The sequence below is a fragment of the Bombyx mandarina genome, chromosome 02 (assembly GCF_030267445.1).
Source record: "Bombyx mandarina strain Sakado chromosome 02, ASM3026744v2".
NCBI classification, from domain to species: Eukaryota; Metazoa; Arthropoda; class Insecta; order Lepidoptera; family Bombycidae; genus Bombyx; species Bombyx mandarina.
Genome location: NC_143209.1, coordinates 3,454,990 through 3,472,618, shown reverse-complemented (window position 1 = coordinate 3,472,618; position 17,629 = coordinate 3,454,990). Strand labels below are relative to the sequence as shown.

Genomic DNA, 17,629 nt, shown 5'->3' with positions numbered 1-17,629 from the left:
CATATTTCTTAAGTTATAGAGGGAAGAACATATTGTAATAAAAAAAAATCCGCAAAATTATAATTTGCGTAATTACTGGTCGTCTTGTGGGTCCACACAGGTTGGAGCTGCAACCCTGTCTATTCCTACCGTGAAGCAGTAATGCGTTTCGGTTTGAAGGGCGGGGCAGCCGTTGTAACTATACTGAGATCTTAGAACTTGTATCTCAAGGTGGGTGGTGCATTTACGTTGTAGATATCTATGGGCTCCAGTAACCACTTAACATCAGGTGGGCTGTGAGCTCGTCCATCCATCTAAGTAATAAAAAAAATAAGATGATTACGTTGCGCAGTCTGTTCTATGTATTTATATTTTTTGTCTTTCTTCGATCAACTGAACTAATAGCCACGATGGACCGGTCGATCGCGATCTATCGGTTCGCCACCCCTGCTATAGAGGGTGTGGTGGAACCGATCCCGAAGAATCACAGCAGCAGTAAAATAATGCAAATGAAAACTTGTGTATGATTTGGCTGTGTGTACGCAATGTACGCAAAACAAAAGGCGTGCGAGGTCAAGTGACTTCACGATACATTGCCTGTTACAATATGCCCACATTAAAAGAAAAGCTCGGCTCGGCGAACGTTTTCTGCTAAGTTCAAAAGCAGTAATGTTGTCTGCTTTGTTAGTTTATAAATCGTTTTTGCAATCATTATGTTTGTTTCATTGTTATATATTCTCTGCTGTCTTAATCTTTCTTATATCTTTAAACGAGCAATTCTTGTATATATATATAATCTGACTCTCGGAAACGGCTCCAACGATTTTCTTAAAATTTTGTATACATGGGATTTAGGGGCAATAAATCGAACTAGCTACGATGTATTTTCAGAAAATGTTTGATTTATTCGTGTTTTCAATAATCAACTTTATCGATAATCAACTTTATGACTCTTCCCGACATCTATTGGCGAATAATTGTACTATTTTTCTTAATTGAGAGCGACCTGCTTTAAAGACACAAAAAGTTTAAGCTTTAAACACTAAAGCTACTTCAGCAGATGGCGTTGTTAAGTCACCCGAAGCCAATGAGTGTTTGGTTTAAGGTTAGACCAAGAAAATGAATTGTTTATATATATTATTTGTGTCTTTTTAATTCACGTGTTTACTTAAAAATGCCTAAACGATCTTGGAATATTTCATCATTTTATTAATATTTAATTCGTATTTAAATATAATTTCTAAAAAACAAAAAAATCATCTATTAAAACAATGTGTAGCGTCAGCCGATATAGTAGAAGATATTCGGCGAAACTTGAACCGCGGTGATGACAATTTCAGACACAGACCTCAAATCTTTACTATGGGAAGCGCCGTTATTACGTAAGTCATACCTGTGAACTCTAAGGGCAAACTTAATAACTATTTAGTTGATCCGATGTACATAGTCACATTGGATAGATGGGGCGTTTAAAATCAATATTTGTTTCCGAACCATTGCCGGCAATGCAGCATAGTTTTTTGTAAGGGCCCTCAGTGAACGATAGGTGGTGCGCGACCGCCTAAATCGATGTTTTGGTACAGCGGTAAACGGAACCCTTTAGGTCTGCAGCGCCCACAAGGGGGCGTTATCGCCCACTCTGAGAAAGGCTGATTTGAACAATGTCCGATGACTATATTTTGCGAGATACTATTAAATGTGTTTTTTTTTTTATTGCTTAAATGGGTGGACGATCTCACAGCCCACCTGATGTTAAGTGGTTACTGGAGCCCATAGACATCTACAACGTAACTGCGCCAACCACCTTGAGATATAAGTTCTAAGGTCTCAGTATAGTTACAACGGCTGCCCGATCCTTCAAACCGAAACGCATTACTGCTTCACGGCAGAAATAGGCAAGGCGGTGGTACCTACCCGTGCGGACTCCCAAGAGGTCCTACCACCAGTGATTACGCAAATTATAATTTTGCGGGTTTGGTTTTTATTACACGATGTTATTCCTTCACCGTGGAAGTCAATCGTGAACATTTGTTGAGTACGTAATTCATTAGAAAAATTGGTACCCGCCTGCGGGATTCGAACACCGGTGCATCGCTATATACGAATGCACCGGAAGTCTTATCCTTTAGGCCACGACGACTTACCCTTATCCTTTAGGCCACGACGACTTACTCTTATCCTTTAGGCCACGACGACTTACATTATTTTCATTATTTTAGTGTATAGTTAATTGTCTCGGTAAACATTTTAGCTCCGGATGACGTCAAACGTAATGATACGAAATTAAGCTACGTTCAATCACGTTCTTTAGAAATAATGGCTCCCATTTTAACGCAAAAGACAACCAATAGTAGTTTCACATGTATAGCTAGAATTAACTGAGCTTCGTTCGCTTCGAATTCGATAGTGACGTTCTTAAACGTGACAGGTCTTTTGGATGTGGTTATATGAAACCAGCATTCTCTGATCTCTGTTTTTATCGCACGCTTCGGTGATGGCAGACCCGTCAAAGTAGACGGTGTACCGTTAGAAGCAGTCACAGACCATAAGCTGAGCGCGTAGTACGTGTCTAATTCGTTACATATAAAAGTTGTTTGAGTATAAAACTTGTTTGACAGTATTTAAGTCTTTGTTTATTCGGTAAGTATTTATATTGAATACATAAAAATTTCGATTTTAAGTTCCTCGTGAGAGCGATGTGGCGAGTGTATGTGGGATCAGGGACGTCTTAAACTAGGATCGGGCCCTTGGGCACACAAGAATTAGAGGCCCTTTTGGAAAGTAAAAAAAGCGAATTATAATAACATTTTTTTACTGAGTATGAGACCATTTATTATAGGTAATCAAATACAGTATGATATAATATGTCATTAATGATATTAGAATGCTGCTGGTTCTTTGGTTACGATTTCGATAACGGTTTCTTTCTCGATTTCTGTTGAGCGAAATCTTCTATTATAGTCATACTATATGCCTTGTAAATACCTTCTGATTACTGATTTGTGAAAAAAGTGTAATGTGCCGACAAAAATGGTTTGAGAATAAACGTGTGCGAGAAATGGTCGGTCTTTCGGGGCCCCCTGAGAATGGGGGCCCTGGGCACGGGCCCCGCGTGCCCTTATGGTAAAGACGGTATTGTGTGGGATGCATGTTGGCTATTGGTACGGTCCCGTGCTACATTGTGGTAACCCATCCCAGTAAGCACCATTTCAAATAGGAGGCTGTCATCATCATTCTCCTGCCCTTCTCCCAGTCATTTGGGGTCGGCGCAACATGTTTTGTCCTTCCATACTCCTCTATCATATACCATTTCTTCGCTCATTCCCCTCCATAACGTCTTTCACGCAATCCATCCATTCTTTCTTAGCTCTTCCTCTAATAGGAGGGTGTAAATTCAAATTCAAATTCAAAATAATTTATTTCAACTTAGATGTCAGTATGACACACTTTTGAATGTCAAAATATAAATAACAATGTTAACTCTACCACCGGTTCCAAAAAAAAGCCACAGTCCTGAGAAGAACCGACGAAACAAACTCAGCGGGCTTTTTTTTGTTTTTTTCTCAAACATATTTTTTTTTTTAAAGTAAATAAAAATATTTACAATAAAGGAAAAAACAAGTAAAAAATACAATTAAAAAAATATATAATAATAATGAAAAATGAAAAGGCCAGGAGCGAACGCCTCATTCCCACGTAGTGCTATCTAGTAAATAATCCTTAACTTTATAATATGCCTTCTTGCACAAACGTTCCTTAATAGTTTTCTTAAATCTATGAACAGGTAGTAATTGAAAGTATTTACGCTTAATATCAACTGAGTCTCGATCCCCCGATGATTATAGAGAGTCTGCCCGTCTCGCCACAGCGGGAGTGGCCCTCGTTGTCGGGAGGATAAGGAGACTGGGCCTCGACGTGGCGCTCAGTAAATCCGAGGCCTTGTGGTTTCACGGGCCACGGAGAGCGCCACCTGTCGACGCCCACATCGTGGTTGGAGGCGTACGAATAGGGGTCGGGGTGCAGTTGAGGTACCTCGGCCTCGTGTTGGACAGCCGGTGGGCTTTTCGTGCTCACTTTGCGGAGCTGGTCCCCCGATTGATGAGGACAGCCGGTTCTTTGAGCCGACTGCTCCCGAATGTCGGTGGGCCGGATCAGGCTGTGCGCCGCCTCTACGCGGGGGTGGTGCGATCGATGGCCCTGTACGGTGCGCCTGTATGGGCTGAGCCACGCAACCGGGCCGCTATGGCTCGGTTCCTGCGCCGGCCGCAGTGCACCGTTGCTATCAGGGTCATCCGTGGATATCGCACCGTCTCCTTCGAGGCGGCGTGTGTGTTGGCGGGGACGCCGCCATGGGAGCTGGAGGCGGAGTCGCTCGCTGCCGACTATCGGTGGCGCAGCGAGCTTCGTGCTCTGGGCGTGGTGCGTCCCTCCAAAAGTGAGCTGCGGGCGCGGAAGGCCCATTCTCGGCGGTCCGTGCTCGAATCGTGGTCGAGGCGGTTGGCCAACCCCACGTGGGGTCTACGGACCGTTGAGGCGGTTTACCCAGTCTTTGATGACTGGGTGAATCGTGGCCGAGGACGCCTCATCTTCCGTCTGGTGCAGGTGCTGACTGGGCACGGATGCTTCGGAAAGTATCTGCACCGGATAGGAGCTGAGCCGACGACGAGGTGCCACCATTGTGGACACGACCTGGACACGGTGGAGCATACGCTAGCTGTCTGCCCCGCTTGGGAGGTGCAGCGCCGTGTCCTGGTCGCAAAGATAGGACCGGACTTGTCGCTGTCTGGCGTCGTGGCGTCGATGCTTGGCGGTGACGAGTCCTGGAAGGCTATGCTCGACTTCTGCGAGTGCACCATCTCGCAGAAGGAGGCGGCGGGGCGAGTGAGGCAAAGCTCTCCTCACTACGCAGAAATCCGCCGCCGCCGAGCAGGGGGTCGGGACCGGGTCTCGTCCGTAACCCGGCCCCCTAAAAGCTTCGGGCTCCACCCGTTTTGTGCGGGAAAGAGCCTAGGCGTGGGACGGCGTGGTAAGCCGCGTTCCCCCGACCGCTCCGGGGGAAGGTGAAGCGCGGCGCCATAAATGCGGGCTCTTGGCCCGTCGACCGAGGGAACCGGCAGTCGTGTCGCTGGCGGCCGCCGGTCCGGCGTCTGGGGGACGGCGGGATGGATGTAATATGCTCTGCGTAAACCCTGTCCCGCCGTCTCAATAGCTCCGACTGGGTTCCCACCCGGTCCTGGGGTAGGGCGCCGGCTGTGAGCGGCAGGAGTTTTTAGTGAGGTTCAACTCCCCACCCGCCGTGCGGCTGTTTTTTTATTGCTACGAACGGTGAATGAGCTCATAATCCACCTCCTTTGAGGGGTAAGTCAATCAAGTGCAATCATTTCTGTTTTTTTTTGTTTTTTTTATTGCTTAGATGTGTGGACGAGCTCACAGCCTACCTGGTGGTAAGTGGTTACTGGAGCCCATAGACATCTACAACGTAAACAATGGCTGCCCCATCCTTCAAACCGAAACGCATTACTGCTTCACGGCAGAAATAAGCGGGGCGGTGGTACCTACCCGTGCGGACTCACAAGAGGTCCTACCACCAGTAATTACGCAAATGATAATTTTGCAGGTTTGATTTTTATTGCACGATGTTATTCCTTCACCGTGGAAGTCAATCGTAAACATTTGTTGAGTACGTATTTCATTAGAAAAATTGGTACCCGCCAGCGAGATTCGAACACCGGTGCATCGCTCGATACGAATGCACCGGACGTCTTATCCTTTAGGCCACGACGACTTCAATGTTTTGTTGATAACCATCATATTTCCGAGCAATAAAGGGCTATTCATCTAGTATTTTTTTTTATTTATTGCTTAGATGGATCCCACATCATTTCACAGCCCACCTGGTCTTAAGTGGTTACTGGAGCCCATAGATATCCACAACGTAAATGCGCCACACACCTTGAGATATAAGTTCTAAGGTCTCAAGTATAGTCTCAAGTATAGTTATATGTTGGGAAATCCCAACCGTCTTGGATGAAGTTAAACGATACTCAGCCAACTATAAGAACCGCTTGAAAGCTCACCCAAACCCGTTGTCCAGCTTACTATTGCAGCCAAATCCGATTAGAAGACTCAAGAGAGCCGACGTGCTACCCTACTAAGGCGAGACGGAGCATTGGCTCTGTCCCTCCAAACCAATTGTTAAATCACAACTCACCTGATTATAGTCTTGGCGACTGATCGTAGGTGTTAAAGAAGGAAAAAAAATATGTTGGGATCACTATTCGTTCGTATTTAAGCCGAAAAATTGGTTTCAATAAACAAAAAAATGTACAGCTATACATACACATTCACCTTGTGAAGTCTATTAATTATACCTTAATTAGCATTATTATTGAGTTATTAAAATATAAATTTAAATCGCAAGGTTACACCAAATAAATATTATTTTATTAATACTTGCTTGTTGAAATACATTTGTTTGTTCGCTTGACTACGGCTCGGACGAGTTTTTATTTTAATATTCAAGGCTAATACCCGGACGGCACTGATAACTTTGATTTGTCCATAAGCAGGACAATGACTATGGAAGGTTTTACTGGTGGTAGGACCTCTTGTGAGTCCGCACGGGTAGGTACCACCACCCCACCTATTTCTGCCGTGAAGCAGTAATGCGTTTCGGTTTGAAGACCTTAGAACTTATATCTCAAGGTGGGTGGCGCATTTACGTTGTAGATGTCTATGGGCTCCAGTAACCACTTAACAACAGGTGGACTGTGAGCTCGTCCACGGTTCTAAGCAATAAAAAAATAAAAAATACGGAACGTGACGATTCCATTGCCAAAACGAAAGTAAATAAATTCATTGGTGCGGCTAAAATTAATTCTTTTACGGACGGTAGGGGCGCTGTTTAAATTCTATACATTGTTTCAGTGTGCTTAGTGTGAGTCTTTTTTTAATGTTCTCGATAGTGGCCGGAGGGTCGTCGCGTCCCCTTGCGGGGGCGCGGAGCGGGCCTCGGGGAAACCCCTCTGCCCGGGCTGAATCTCCCCGCCTATCTCGATAGCGTAAAAGTTAATCCAGTTTTGTATGCAGTTCCATTCCCGATCCTGCGGACAGAATGGAAAGCAGTCGACGTCGCCCCGAACACGTCATTTCGGATCCTCCCGATCCACTAACGGTGCTTTTAGGTACCGCAAGCACCGGTCATCGTTCTCGTCGAACCGAAGGGCTCGACGAGTAAATTAACCCTCAGACACAGCCCACTGAGTTTCTCGCCGGATCTTCTCAGTGGGTCGCGTTTCGGATCCGGTGCTAGATTCTGCGAAGCACGGCTCTTGCTAGGGATCGTGTTAGCAACGTCATCAGGTTTGAGCCCCGTGAGCTCACCTACTAGTTAAGGCGACGCTGATATAGCCTCTCAAGGCTATCAGCTTAGGTAGGAAAAAAAGCCTATATAATTTATTTCCTTTATATTTTCTGAGATCTATTTATTTATCAAAAGACCCCACGTTTGCTGTCAATGCATCACCTTTGGTTGACCGGTAGAAAATCTCTTAAATTACATCCACCGACGCATTGAAATCAATGTAATAAATGAATAAAAAAGAATGTGTTTTTTATTTTTTCAGAATACAATAATAATGAGCTATCAAATTTACTTTCGCTTGCTCGGCTATATGTCGACAATAGCGATGCACATCGGTAATCTAATTTACATGCGGCATACCATACTATCGGCTAATATCAGCGAAAAATCCCTGGATAATGTCGGAATAGGCACTTTCAAGAAAATGGAGTATCGATATTTTACTACTTGGACCGTGGTGAGTTCACAGATTTTGCTAGCCTTTTTTGACGTGACAACGTCTTATAATTCGATGGAGCCGGCTGCACGCACGAAAAAACATGACTCATGCGGCGTTACCTCGCTCTGAGGCGATGTGAGCGCTGCATCCGGGTGGACAGCTGCTATACAATAATACATTTACATGTTTTCGTCAAGTATGAAGTTCAGTGAAAAGTGAATGTGGTGTCAATTGTTTATAGCAACGATAATTGCGATAATTGAAAAATGAAACCATTCCATCAGTATTTTCTTATGACGTTGTCACGTTCAACTATCGTCAGTAAACCGACTTTACAGACAACCAATTTTTTTTGTATATGTATGCCAGTAGCCTCAGGGGGCTAATCTAGGTTCACCGTGATTGGTGACGAGCTCACGGGATTCAACCTGAGAGAACTTGGTATCCTAGCTCGAGCAGTGCTTCGCTGAACCATCGGATCAGAATCCCGACCTATGGAGAAGATCCGGTGAGAAACCTAGCGAGTACATGGTGCTAGGAAAGAGTCCCGCAAAGCTTGGAGCGGGCTTTTCTGGGGAACGTAAAGTAGTGCAATGAGGTGTTTCAAGAGCCAAAGCCGCAATCTTGTGCCTTATTAATCTGTGTTGTAAGCTCTATATTTTCTTTATCAGAGAAATATTCACTAAAAGTAAAAGAAAAAGGTTTCTGATATAATATGTTCGGGAAAAAGACTTTTCGCATTATAGTAAGTATAAACTTAGAGTATCTCGGCCACGTGCTCAGGAACGATCGATACATGCTGCTGCAGCTGATAATTATGGGCAAAGTGGACGGAAAGAGACGTGCTGGGCGAAGAAAAAAGTCATGGCTCCGGAATATCCGGGAGTGGACCGCTATTGCCTCCGTCGAACAGCTGTTCCGGCTGGCTGCTGACAGAAAGGAATACAGGAAGCTAACGGCCAACCTTCAGGATTGAAGAGGCACTGGAAGAAGAAGAAGAAGAAGAATAAACTTGTAATAAAATCTCTTTGGCTATACTAACTTATAATATGTAACTGTCTGGTTTTGGTACCATTAAAAGTTTAAATTTTAAAGAATATAATTCCAAATTCAAATTAGGAAAATGTGTGATTTTTATTTTACTTTTCGTACTGTCAAGCACTTATTTAATGAAAAAATTCGATGCATTTTAAAATTTTACTACAAAAAGGTAAAAATGTAATGCAAGCCGCGAAAAAAATTTGCAATGTTTATGGACCTAGTGCAGTGTCTGTGAGAGTAGTTAGATCATGTCCCTACTTACAAGATGGCAAAAAGTTATCGAACAAAATGGTACCTACATACTTTAGTTAAATGTAAATAAACTATATTAAAAAATGTGAATTTTCTTTAAAAAATGCAAAGAATCTTTTTTCCCAACCCATCATTATACAATATTCAGTGATTCCGATTTCATATGTGTCCGATTTTGTTTCAGGGTTTACAGATAGGATATGCGGCGCTGGGTACACTCTGCGATCTTCTGGTGCTACTAAATAAACACAAAAAGAACTACAGATTACCTAAATATTTGGGTTCGTCGCGGGAAATTATGTTCGCTGGTCTGGTATGGCCGTCTACTTGGGTAGGTACATATTGATTATCCTTCAAAAAGGTTCGGTAATGACACAGCCAGATTCACAAGTCGTCATGGCACTTCGATCAACAATAGTTGGCCTAAAGGATAAGACGTCCGGTGCATTCGTATCGAGCGATGCAACGGTGTTCGAATCCCGCAGGCGGGTACCAATTTTTCTAATGAAATACGTACTTAACAAATGTTCACGATTGACTTCCACGGTGAAGGAATAACATCGTGTAATACAAATCAAGCCCGCAAAATTATAATTTGCCTATTTACTGGTGGTAGGATCTCTTGTGAGTCTGCACGGGTAAGTACCACCGCCCTGCCTATTTCCGCCGTAAAGCAGTTAAAAGTTTCGGTTTGAAGGGTGGTGCAGCCGTTGTACTGTAAAAACTCAGACCTTAGAACTCATATCTCAAGTTAACTGGCGGAATTTACGTTGTATATGTCTATGGGCTCCGGTAACCGCTTCAGGTGGGCCGTGAGATCGTCCACCCGAATAAGCAATAAAAAAAAAAACAAAAAAAACGCACCTTCTCCAAGATGAAAGTCGTGTATTAAGGGAAATGTCGCTGAAACCAAAGAACCTCTCACCCTCGAGTTTATAATTTCAAATTTAATTTTAAAACCGGTCATTTGACCTGGCACGGTTAGTGTTAACGTAGTAGACATCAGTCGTCACCGGCACGCCTTCACGTATCGGGTCGAAATCTCCAGTGCATTGCCCAAATCGACGATATTTAGGCGGGATCTATAATTCATTTTTCAGGTAGTCTTCACTGTATTTTGGACTTTATTTAACTACGACAGAAGCCTGATATTCCCGGCTTACTTGGACAAGATCGTGACGCGTTTATCTAACCATGTCATACATACAATGATCGTTCCGGTCGTAGTCTGGGAGGTGATGTTTTGGCCCAGGAAACCAAAAAGCCACTACAGGAATATCGCGCAACTGGCGATACACATGTTGGCGTACGTCTTCGTGTAAGTGTTATGGCCAAATAATTGTATAGTAAAGGGTTTGAGTTTGAATGAGCTTCCAGGGTACTTCGGATTATTTGGCTACGATCATCGCTGAAGATCACACTGTAAACACTCGAGACAAAACCTTGAATTTCTATTGAATCAATTGCTATTGAGGCACCAATGGTATTAAATCTTAAAAATATATTCATCTCTTTTCTGCATTAAATCGAACTGTAATTGGGGCCTCTGCGCGACAGAGACACCCAGGTTTTTCTCGGCTCAGCGCAGATAGAAACGGATGAGGAGTATCTTTACAAAGCAAAGCCTTACTAGTCAAAGCTGATGAAATCTCGATTTAGGTGCTTCGATATATTATCTCACAGTTGCTGAAACCTTTAGGCCTTAAAAGTTGATGATATTCTCACACGACCTCACTCACATTACGCTCGACCCCCAATAGGCAGTTTTGCAGATCATCATAATTAGATGATGTGATTTTCTTTATTGTTTTTCCTCGTGTAAGGCATATATTTAGGAATGTTGGGAGCTGTATTTCAAGCACGGCATAATCGAGTCATTCTGCACGATTGCTATTTGTATCTTATCCATTAGGCTCTGGTGACCCTGGCTTCGCGCTTGGTATTGTGCTGAACATTATCGTTAGTTTTATAATGCATCGAGCGGTGAAACCCTCACGGCCAACCTGTTGTTAAGTGGTATCCATAAACCGCCGCCCACCTTTGGATTTATCTCAATTGTAGAAAAGATAAACTTGTGATGGATACACTGGGTGTCATATTCTTTACGCCAAGGTGATCTTAGAAAATCTGCTTTTACATTTTTAAGAGTTGATTGACACCTCGACCGTCGGGAAGGTACTTCGGATAAGACGTTGCAGCATGATATCTGAAACTACCAGTTATTAATGAATAAATAAAATTGTTTCAGGTTACATTTCACTTATCACGAGCACGGCGTCTGGCTGTACCCGATCTTCAAAGCAGTTCAAGGAACGATACATTTCTACCTGCTCCACTTTTATGTCGCAGTTATGTGCTTGATGTTCTACTGGCTTCAATGGTGGTTGAACTCTTTGATTCACGGCGTCGAAGACGTAAAAAAGATTCACTGAGTTATAGGAGTGGCTTACTTGGGCAGTGTTACACGAGAGATCACAAAACCGCGTAAAATATTTCACGCTTTTCTGATAGCCATATTTTTTTATACTTAATTAAATATAGAGGGTGTAATGGAACTGATCTCGAAGGATCACACCAGCAAGTAAAATAATACAAACGGAAACTTGTGTATGATTTGGTTTTGTGTACGCAATGTACGCAAAACAAAAGGCGTACGAGGTCAACTGACTTCACGATACATTGCTTGTTACCCGTGGCAACATTAAAATAACAGATTGGCTCGGTGAAAGTTCTCTGCTGAGGTAAAAATCAGTAATGTTGACTGCTTTGTTAATTTCATTACGTTTGTTTCATTATTAGACATTCACTTTTAGCTCACTGAGTTTCTCGCCGGATCTCCTCAGTGGGTCGCGTTTCCGATCCGGTGGTAGATTCTGCAAAGCACTGCTCTTGCTAGGGTCAGTGTTAGCAACATCGGTTTGAGCCCCATGAGCTCACCTAAACGTCAAGTAGAAACAGAAATAGCCTCTCAAGGCTATCAGCAACAAAAGGAAGGAACAAAAAAAAAGTCATTCTCCAGAAGATATTCGGGGAAACCCGAAACGCGGTGATGACAACTTCATGTCTTCTTCAGACTTTAGACCTCAAATCTTTACTGTGGGAAGTGCCTTTATTACGTAAGTCATACCTGTGAACTCTAAGGACAAACTTAAGAACTATTTAGTTGATCCGATGTACATAGTCACAATGGATGTATGGGACGTTTAAAATCAATATTTGTTTCCGAACCATTGCAGCAAACTGCAATCAGTTTTACCAAACTAGCAGGACGTATTGACATTCCATACGGGTAGCGTTCCATAGGGTACGGGTAAGCCAAATACATTCTCGCGGTAATCTGTGATATTGTTTACCCAATTATTAAGTCTAAGGGATAAGCCTAAAGGATGAGATGTCCGGTGCATTCGTATCTAGCGATGCACCGGTGTTCGAATCCCGCAAGCGGGTACCAATTTTTCTAATGAAATACGTACTTAACAAATGTTCACAATTGACTTCCACGGTGAAGGAATAACATCGTGTAATAAAAATCAAACCCGCAAAATTATAATTTGCGTAGTTGCTGGTGGTGGGACCTCTTGTGAGTCCGCACGGATAGGTACCACCGCCCCGCCTATTTCTGCCGTGAAGCAGTGGTGCGTTTCGGTTTGAAGAGTGGGGCAGCCGTTGTAACTATACTGAGACCTTAGAACTTATATCTCAAGGTGTGTGGCGCATTTACGCTGTAGATGTCTATGGGCTCCAGTAACCACTTAACACCAGGTGGGCTGTGAGCTCGACCACACATCTAAGCAATAAAAAAAAAAATTTGAGTAATAAGCTCTTTTTAGGAATTTGATTAATTGTATGTAATTGGTGTTTAGGAGTCACGATAAAGGAAATATCTTCCACGGAGCGAGTGAAATTGCTCGGTAGACCTTTGCTAAGGAAGGATCACTGGTGGCCCGGAGGTTCTTTTAATTTTTACCCGGACAGGTGGCGGTCACAGACTCAGCCAGGAGGAATGGGATTTGCTGACAGCTGCCCAATCCGCTGAGGGAGCTCAAGGACAACTGGTTCTCGAATGTATTTACTACCAGATCTGAATCGCGACTCGCCGAGAAGAACCGGCGAGAAACTCAGCAGGCTGATGTATAGGTTAGGTTGCACTACGAACACTTTGCCGAGTTCACGAGTACGGTTACCGGGGTCCCTAAGCCTGCTCCTAGCGTTAGAACTGAAGGCGTCTAATGTTAGAGTTAGTGGATCTGATAGATCCGTAAGGATGTGTCTAGGACGTCGATGGTGACTGGCCCCTGCGTTAGCCAGAGTCGGAGAATAGTCAACGGCAGCAACGATGAGGCGATTAATATGACGCATGGCGTTATCGAAGTTCGTAGGAGGATGAACCCCTTCCCCGAATAAAAAACTTGCTCTCACATTACAAAACTTATTCTCTCTGTCTGTCTGTCTGTCTCTCTCTCTCTCTCTCTCTCTCTCTCTCTCTCTCTCTCTCTCTCTCTCTCTCTCTCACAACTGTGGGTAACGTAAAGTACCTACTTAACTGACTCCTACATTTTTTTTATTGTCTTTGTAGGCAGACGAGCATACGGCCCACCTAATGGTCAGTGGTCGCCGTCGCTCATGGACGTCAGCGATGCCAGGGGCAGAGCCTACCATTAAGTACTCTCCGCAAGCCTCGTTTGAAGAACGACATGTCATAGCGCTGGGAAAACACCGTGGAGGGGAGTTCATTCCAGCCTTCCAGTATTTAACCTTCCAGGTTTAGCATAAGGGTTGACCGAAGAGGGTGATCCATTTGTTTTTTTTTTTTCGATCTAAGCTGAAAACCTAGGGAGTTATGCCAGCGTAACCGGGCGAGTAGGTAAGCTCACGGTTCGGTAGGTAAGCTCTAACCTAAAGACGTTTCTAACACTAGCCCTACCAGGAGCAGTGCTTCGCAGAATCTACCACGGATCGGAAACGCGACCCACTGAGAAGATGCAGCGAGAAACTCAGTGGGCTGTGTCTGAGGGTTAATTTACTCGTCGAGCCCTTCGTCGCAATTAACAACTTAAGCCGTAACAATGTGCAAACAGTGCTTGGAATACCTAAAAGCACCGCTAGTGGATATGGATAATCCGAAATGACGTGCTTAGGGCGATGCCGACTGTTTACCATTCGGTCCCCAGGATCGGGTGTGGGATGGTCCAAATCGGAACTTGCATGTAAGCTCATCTTGAAAATATCATTACCGAAATTCAGGCTCCTGTCGAATATCTTGTGTTAAATCATAGCTACCGTCACAAGTATATGGTTTAGCCACATTCCGAGGCTAACTATATACCGACGTTCGCTTGAGTATTGAATCTAATTTGTAATAAACTATGGTACAAATATTTGACGTATGATGTAACGTGTCTTTCAGTGAGTCAACATCTAACATTAACGACAAACATCATGAATTGCTAGTCATTCTATCGTGTTAACAAGTCTTATACAAAATTTAGGTACACGAGAAAAGTGATTGATATCTAACCGATATAAAGTGTAGTGTTTTGTTCGGTTTTCGTGTGACGTAGGCACAATTAAAACTACATTTGGAGTTTAATCTCGGGGTTTTTATTGTCGCTGTATCTATATCTATACTAATATATAAATCTACAGTGGTTTTTACGGATGTTCCTTTATAACTACTTAACCGTGCATCCGATTGACTTGAAACTTGGTATCCATGTAGAAAATACATGTACTTAATGGATAGGCTAATATTTATATGAGTGTTGGACTCCCTACACCAGTTGCGGGGGCGTTCATTAACGCGTTCATTCATCATTATGAGAATCTTTGTGGGGGTGAGAAATAATAATGTTAATTTTAAATGCCCAGCGAAGCGGACAGGTACAGCTAGTTATTTATAAAGTTGTGAATACTTAAAGTTATAGTCCGTGGTCGCGGACGGTAAAAGTTATAACACTGTCGTCTAACTTTGAAAACAGCGCCATTTACTTATTGGTCGGAAATAGCTTTAGGCGCCACGAGAAATTTAGAATAGTTGCTAAGATTTACTTTATCACATTTACGCTTTGCATAAACATTAAGGATCGCTCAATAAATTTTGAAAATCAACTGTTGTGTCAAATTGTTATTACACAATGTTGTTCCTTCGTAATCTATATAATATTAATACGTGAAGGAAAAACTTTGTATCCCTTTTTACGAAAATTGCGCAGACGGAGGAGTATGAAATTTTCCACACTTATAGAGAATATAGAGAAGGAGTGCAGAATGTTAATATTTTTTTAATTATGCCTAAAAAAAACAATTAAATCAATAAAAAACATTACACACACTACCATGTATTTGACGCACACACGCATGCATACCATTTATTTATTGTCAAAATTTTGTTCTTGACGTCGTGGTCAAATTGAGAATAGATTAAATATTGTTTTTCTTTAGTAATATTTTTCTACCTATAGTGTAGTATTGGCGAAATTTGTAATTATAGAAGTATAATAGTCGTTGAAAATACAATCATAATAGTGTACAAACTTACAATTTCAATTAATTATAGCCGAATTTCGACCACTGCGGGACCACTAGTCTTCATAAAGTGACCGTTGAAAATTGTATCTCCAATCCAGACGACGGGATAACAATTACCGCCGTTGCCTCAGATATTCGCCCTTTCGTGTTTTATCGATCAACTCTCATTACTTTTAGATGTTCGGCCTTCTAACGCGACGAAGAGTTCGAAGTGCAACCTATGCTATAGACGAAACCCATTGAGTTTCTCTTCAGATCTTCTGAGCTGGTCGCGTTTCCGATTTTTTTATTTTTTATTTCCTTTGTAGGCAGACGGGCATACGGCCCACCTGATGGTGAGTGGTTACCGTCGCCCATGGACTTCAGCAATGCCAGGGGCAGAGCCAAGCCGCTGCCTACCGCTTAATACTCTCCACAAGCCTCGTTTGAAGAAGGACATGTTATCGCGCTCAGGAAACACCGTGGAGGGGAGCTCATTCCATAGCCGAATGGTACGTGGCAAAAAAGATCTCTGGAAACGCACTGTGGATGACCGCAGTGGCTCTAGGTAGTATGGATGAACTCTACTCCGGTGGCGGGCGGTGCGATGGTAAAAACGAGATGCTGGTATCATCTCGAACAATTCCTCAGAGCACTCCCCATGGAACATACGGTACAAAATACAGAGGGAACCGAAGTCCCTCCGCAGACCCAGAGGCTCCAAACGATCCGAGAGAATGGGATTATCGACAATCCGAACGGCCCTCCTCTGTATGGAGTCAAATGGAAGAAGCTGGTATTTGGGAGCCCCGGCCCAGAGATGGGAGCAGTACTCCATGCGAGGCCGGACTTGTGCTTTATAAAGCAAGTCTTTGTCCAGGCGTGAAGTACCGCTTCGCTCTGTTGAGGACTCCCAGCATTTTGGTCGCCAACTTGGCTTTGCCTTCCAAATGACTCCGAAACTGGACATCGCTCGAAATGTCGACCCCAAGCGATCTGGTGGTAGATTAATCGAACTACTGCTCTTGCTAGACCAGATGTTAGCAAGCCTTCTTAACCTCTTGTCAATGAGTCAAGGTGAAGCTAGACTAGCCCTCAGAGGATAGATAATAATAATAATAATAATAATAATTTCTTTATTCTCCAAACCTTTTGCATTTTTGATTGGCAATTTAAAGTAGATTAACATAAAACAATATATTTTACAAAAATAAAATATAAAGATAAGATCTACACTTATACTACAAAATGCCTCTTTCGGAAAATTCCTCTTCCAACTCTCTCCACTGCTGTCTGTCTGTTGCTACTCTTATTCAAAAGGGTCCAGACGTAATTTTCAATTTCCATCCTGCCGTCTTCTTGGTTTGCGACAACTGGCAGATAGGTAGGCAAAAAAGAGGTCAACTTACCCACTACGACCATTCTTTAAAGTGTATTAAGCAACCATTAAATTGCTTGTGCATGTGATTATTATAATGGGATGGTTAGCTGCATGGTAGTGTTGGTTTTTCGGTCAAGGATAATGCAGACGAAGCGTATAGTTGAGTGTGAGGTCGCGTTAATTTGATGGCGTTTTGTATGAAGCTCCATATCTCCGTGAAATAATACGCGATTTTAGAACAGAGGTCATCAATCAGATCGAAAAAGTGCTCCGAAATTTTCTGAATACTTTCACTTCATTGTTTTATTAGAGTACATTATTGGTGGTAGGCAGCTTGGGAAACTGTACGGGTATTACTGGTGTTAGGACCTCTTGAGAATCCGCGCGGGTACCTAAGTACCACCGCCCTGCCTATTTCTGCCGTGAAGCAATAATGCGTTTCGGTTTGAAGGGTGGGGCAGCCGTTGATACTTGAGACCTTAGAACTTATATCTCAAAGTGGGTGGCGTATTTGCGTTGTAGATGTCCATGGGCTCCAGTAACCACTTAACACCGGGTGGGCTGTGAGCTCGTCCACCACTCTAAGCAATAAAAAAAAGGTACCATCGCCCAGCTTATTTCTGCCGTGAAGCAGTAATGCGTTCCAGTTTGAAGGGTGGGGCAATGT

The 17,629-nt window shown here is 43.2% G+C and overlaps 1 protein-coding gene across 1 annotated transcript; it reads left to right on the top strand.

The window, feature by feature from the left end:
* Positions 1-2,533: 2,533 nt before the first annotated feature.
* Positions 2,534-11,693, top strand: LOC114241965 (androgen-dependent TFPI-regulating protein). Its single transcript, XM_089735280.1, has 5 exons — positions 2,534-2,619; positions 7,605-7,799; positions 9,259-9,409; positions 10,179-10,392; positions 11,323-11,693. The coding sequence occupies exons 2-5, from the start codon at positions 7,617-7,619 to the stop codon at positions 11,504-11,506; spliced, it is 732 nt and encodes a 243-aa protein (XP_089591406.1). The 5' UTR covers positions 2,534-2,619; positions 7,605-7,616; the 3' UTR covers positions 11,507-11,693.
* Positions 11,694-17,629: the final 5,936 nt, after the last annotated feature.

What these genes read in the sequence shown, in the direction of transcription:
- LOC114241965 (XM_089735280.1), top strand. Translation starts at nt 7,617, where the DNA reads ATGAGCTATCAAATTTACTTTCGCTTGCTCGGCTATATGTCGACAATA. An exon ending in ATTTTACTACTTGGACCGTG is followed by an intron (nt 7,800 to 9,258) that starts GTGAGTTCACAG and finishes ATTTTGTTTCAG; the next exon opens with GGTTTACAGATAGGATATGC. An exon ending in ATGGCCGTCTACTTGGGTAG is followed by an intron (nt 9,410 to 10,178) that starts GTACATATTGAT and finishes TTTTTCAGGTAG; the next exon opens with TCTTCACTGTATTTTGGACT.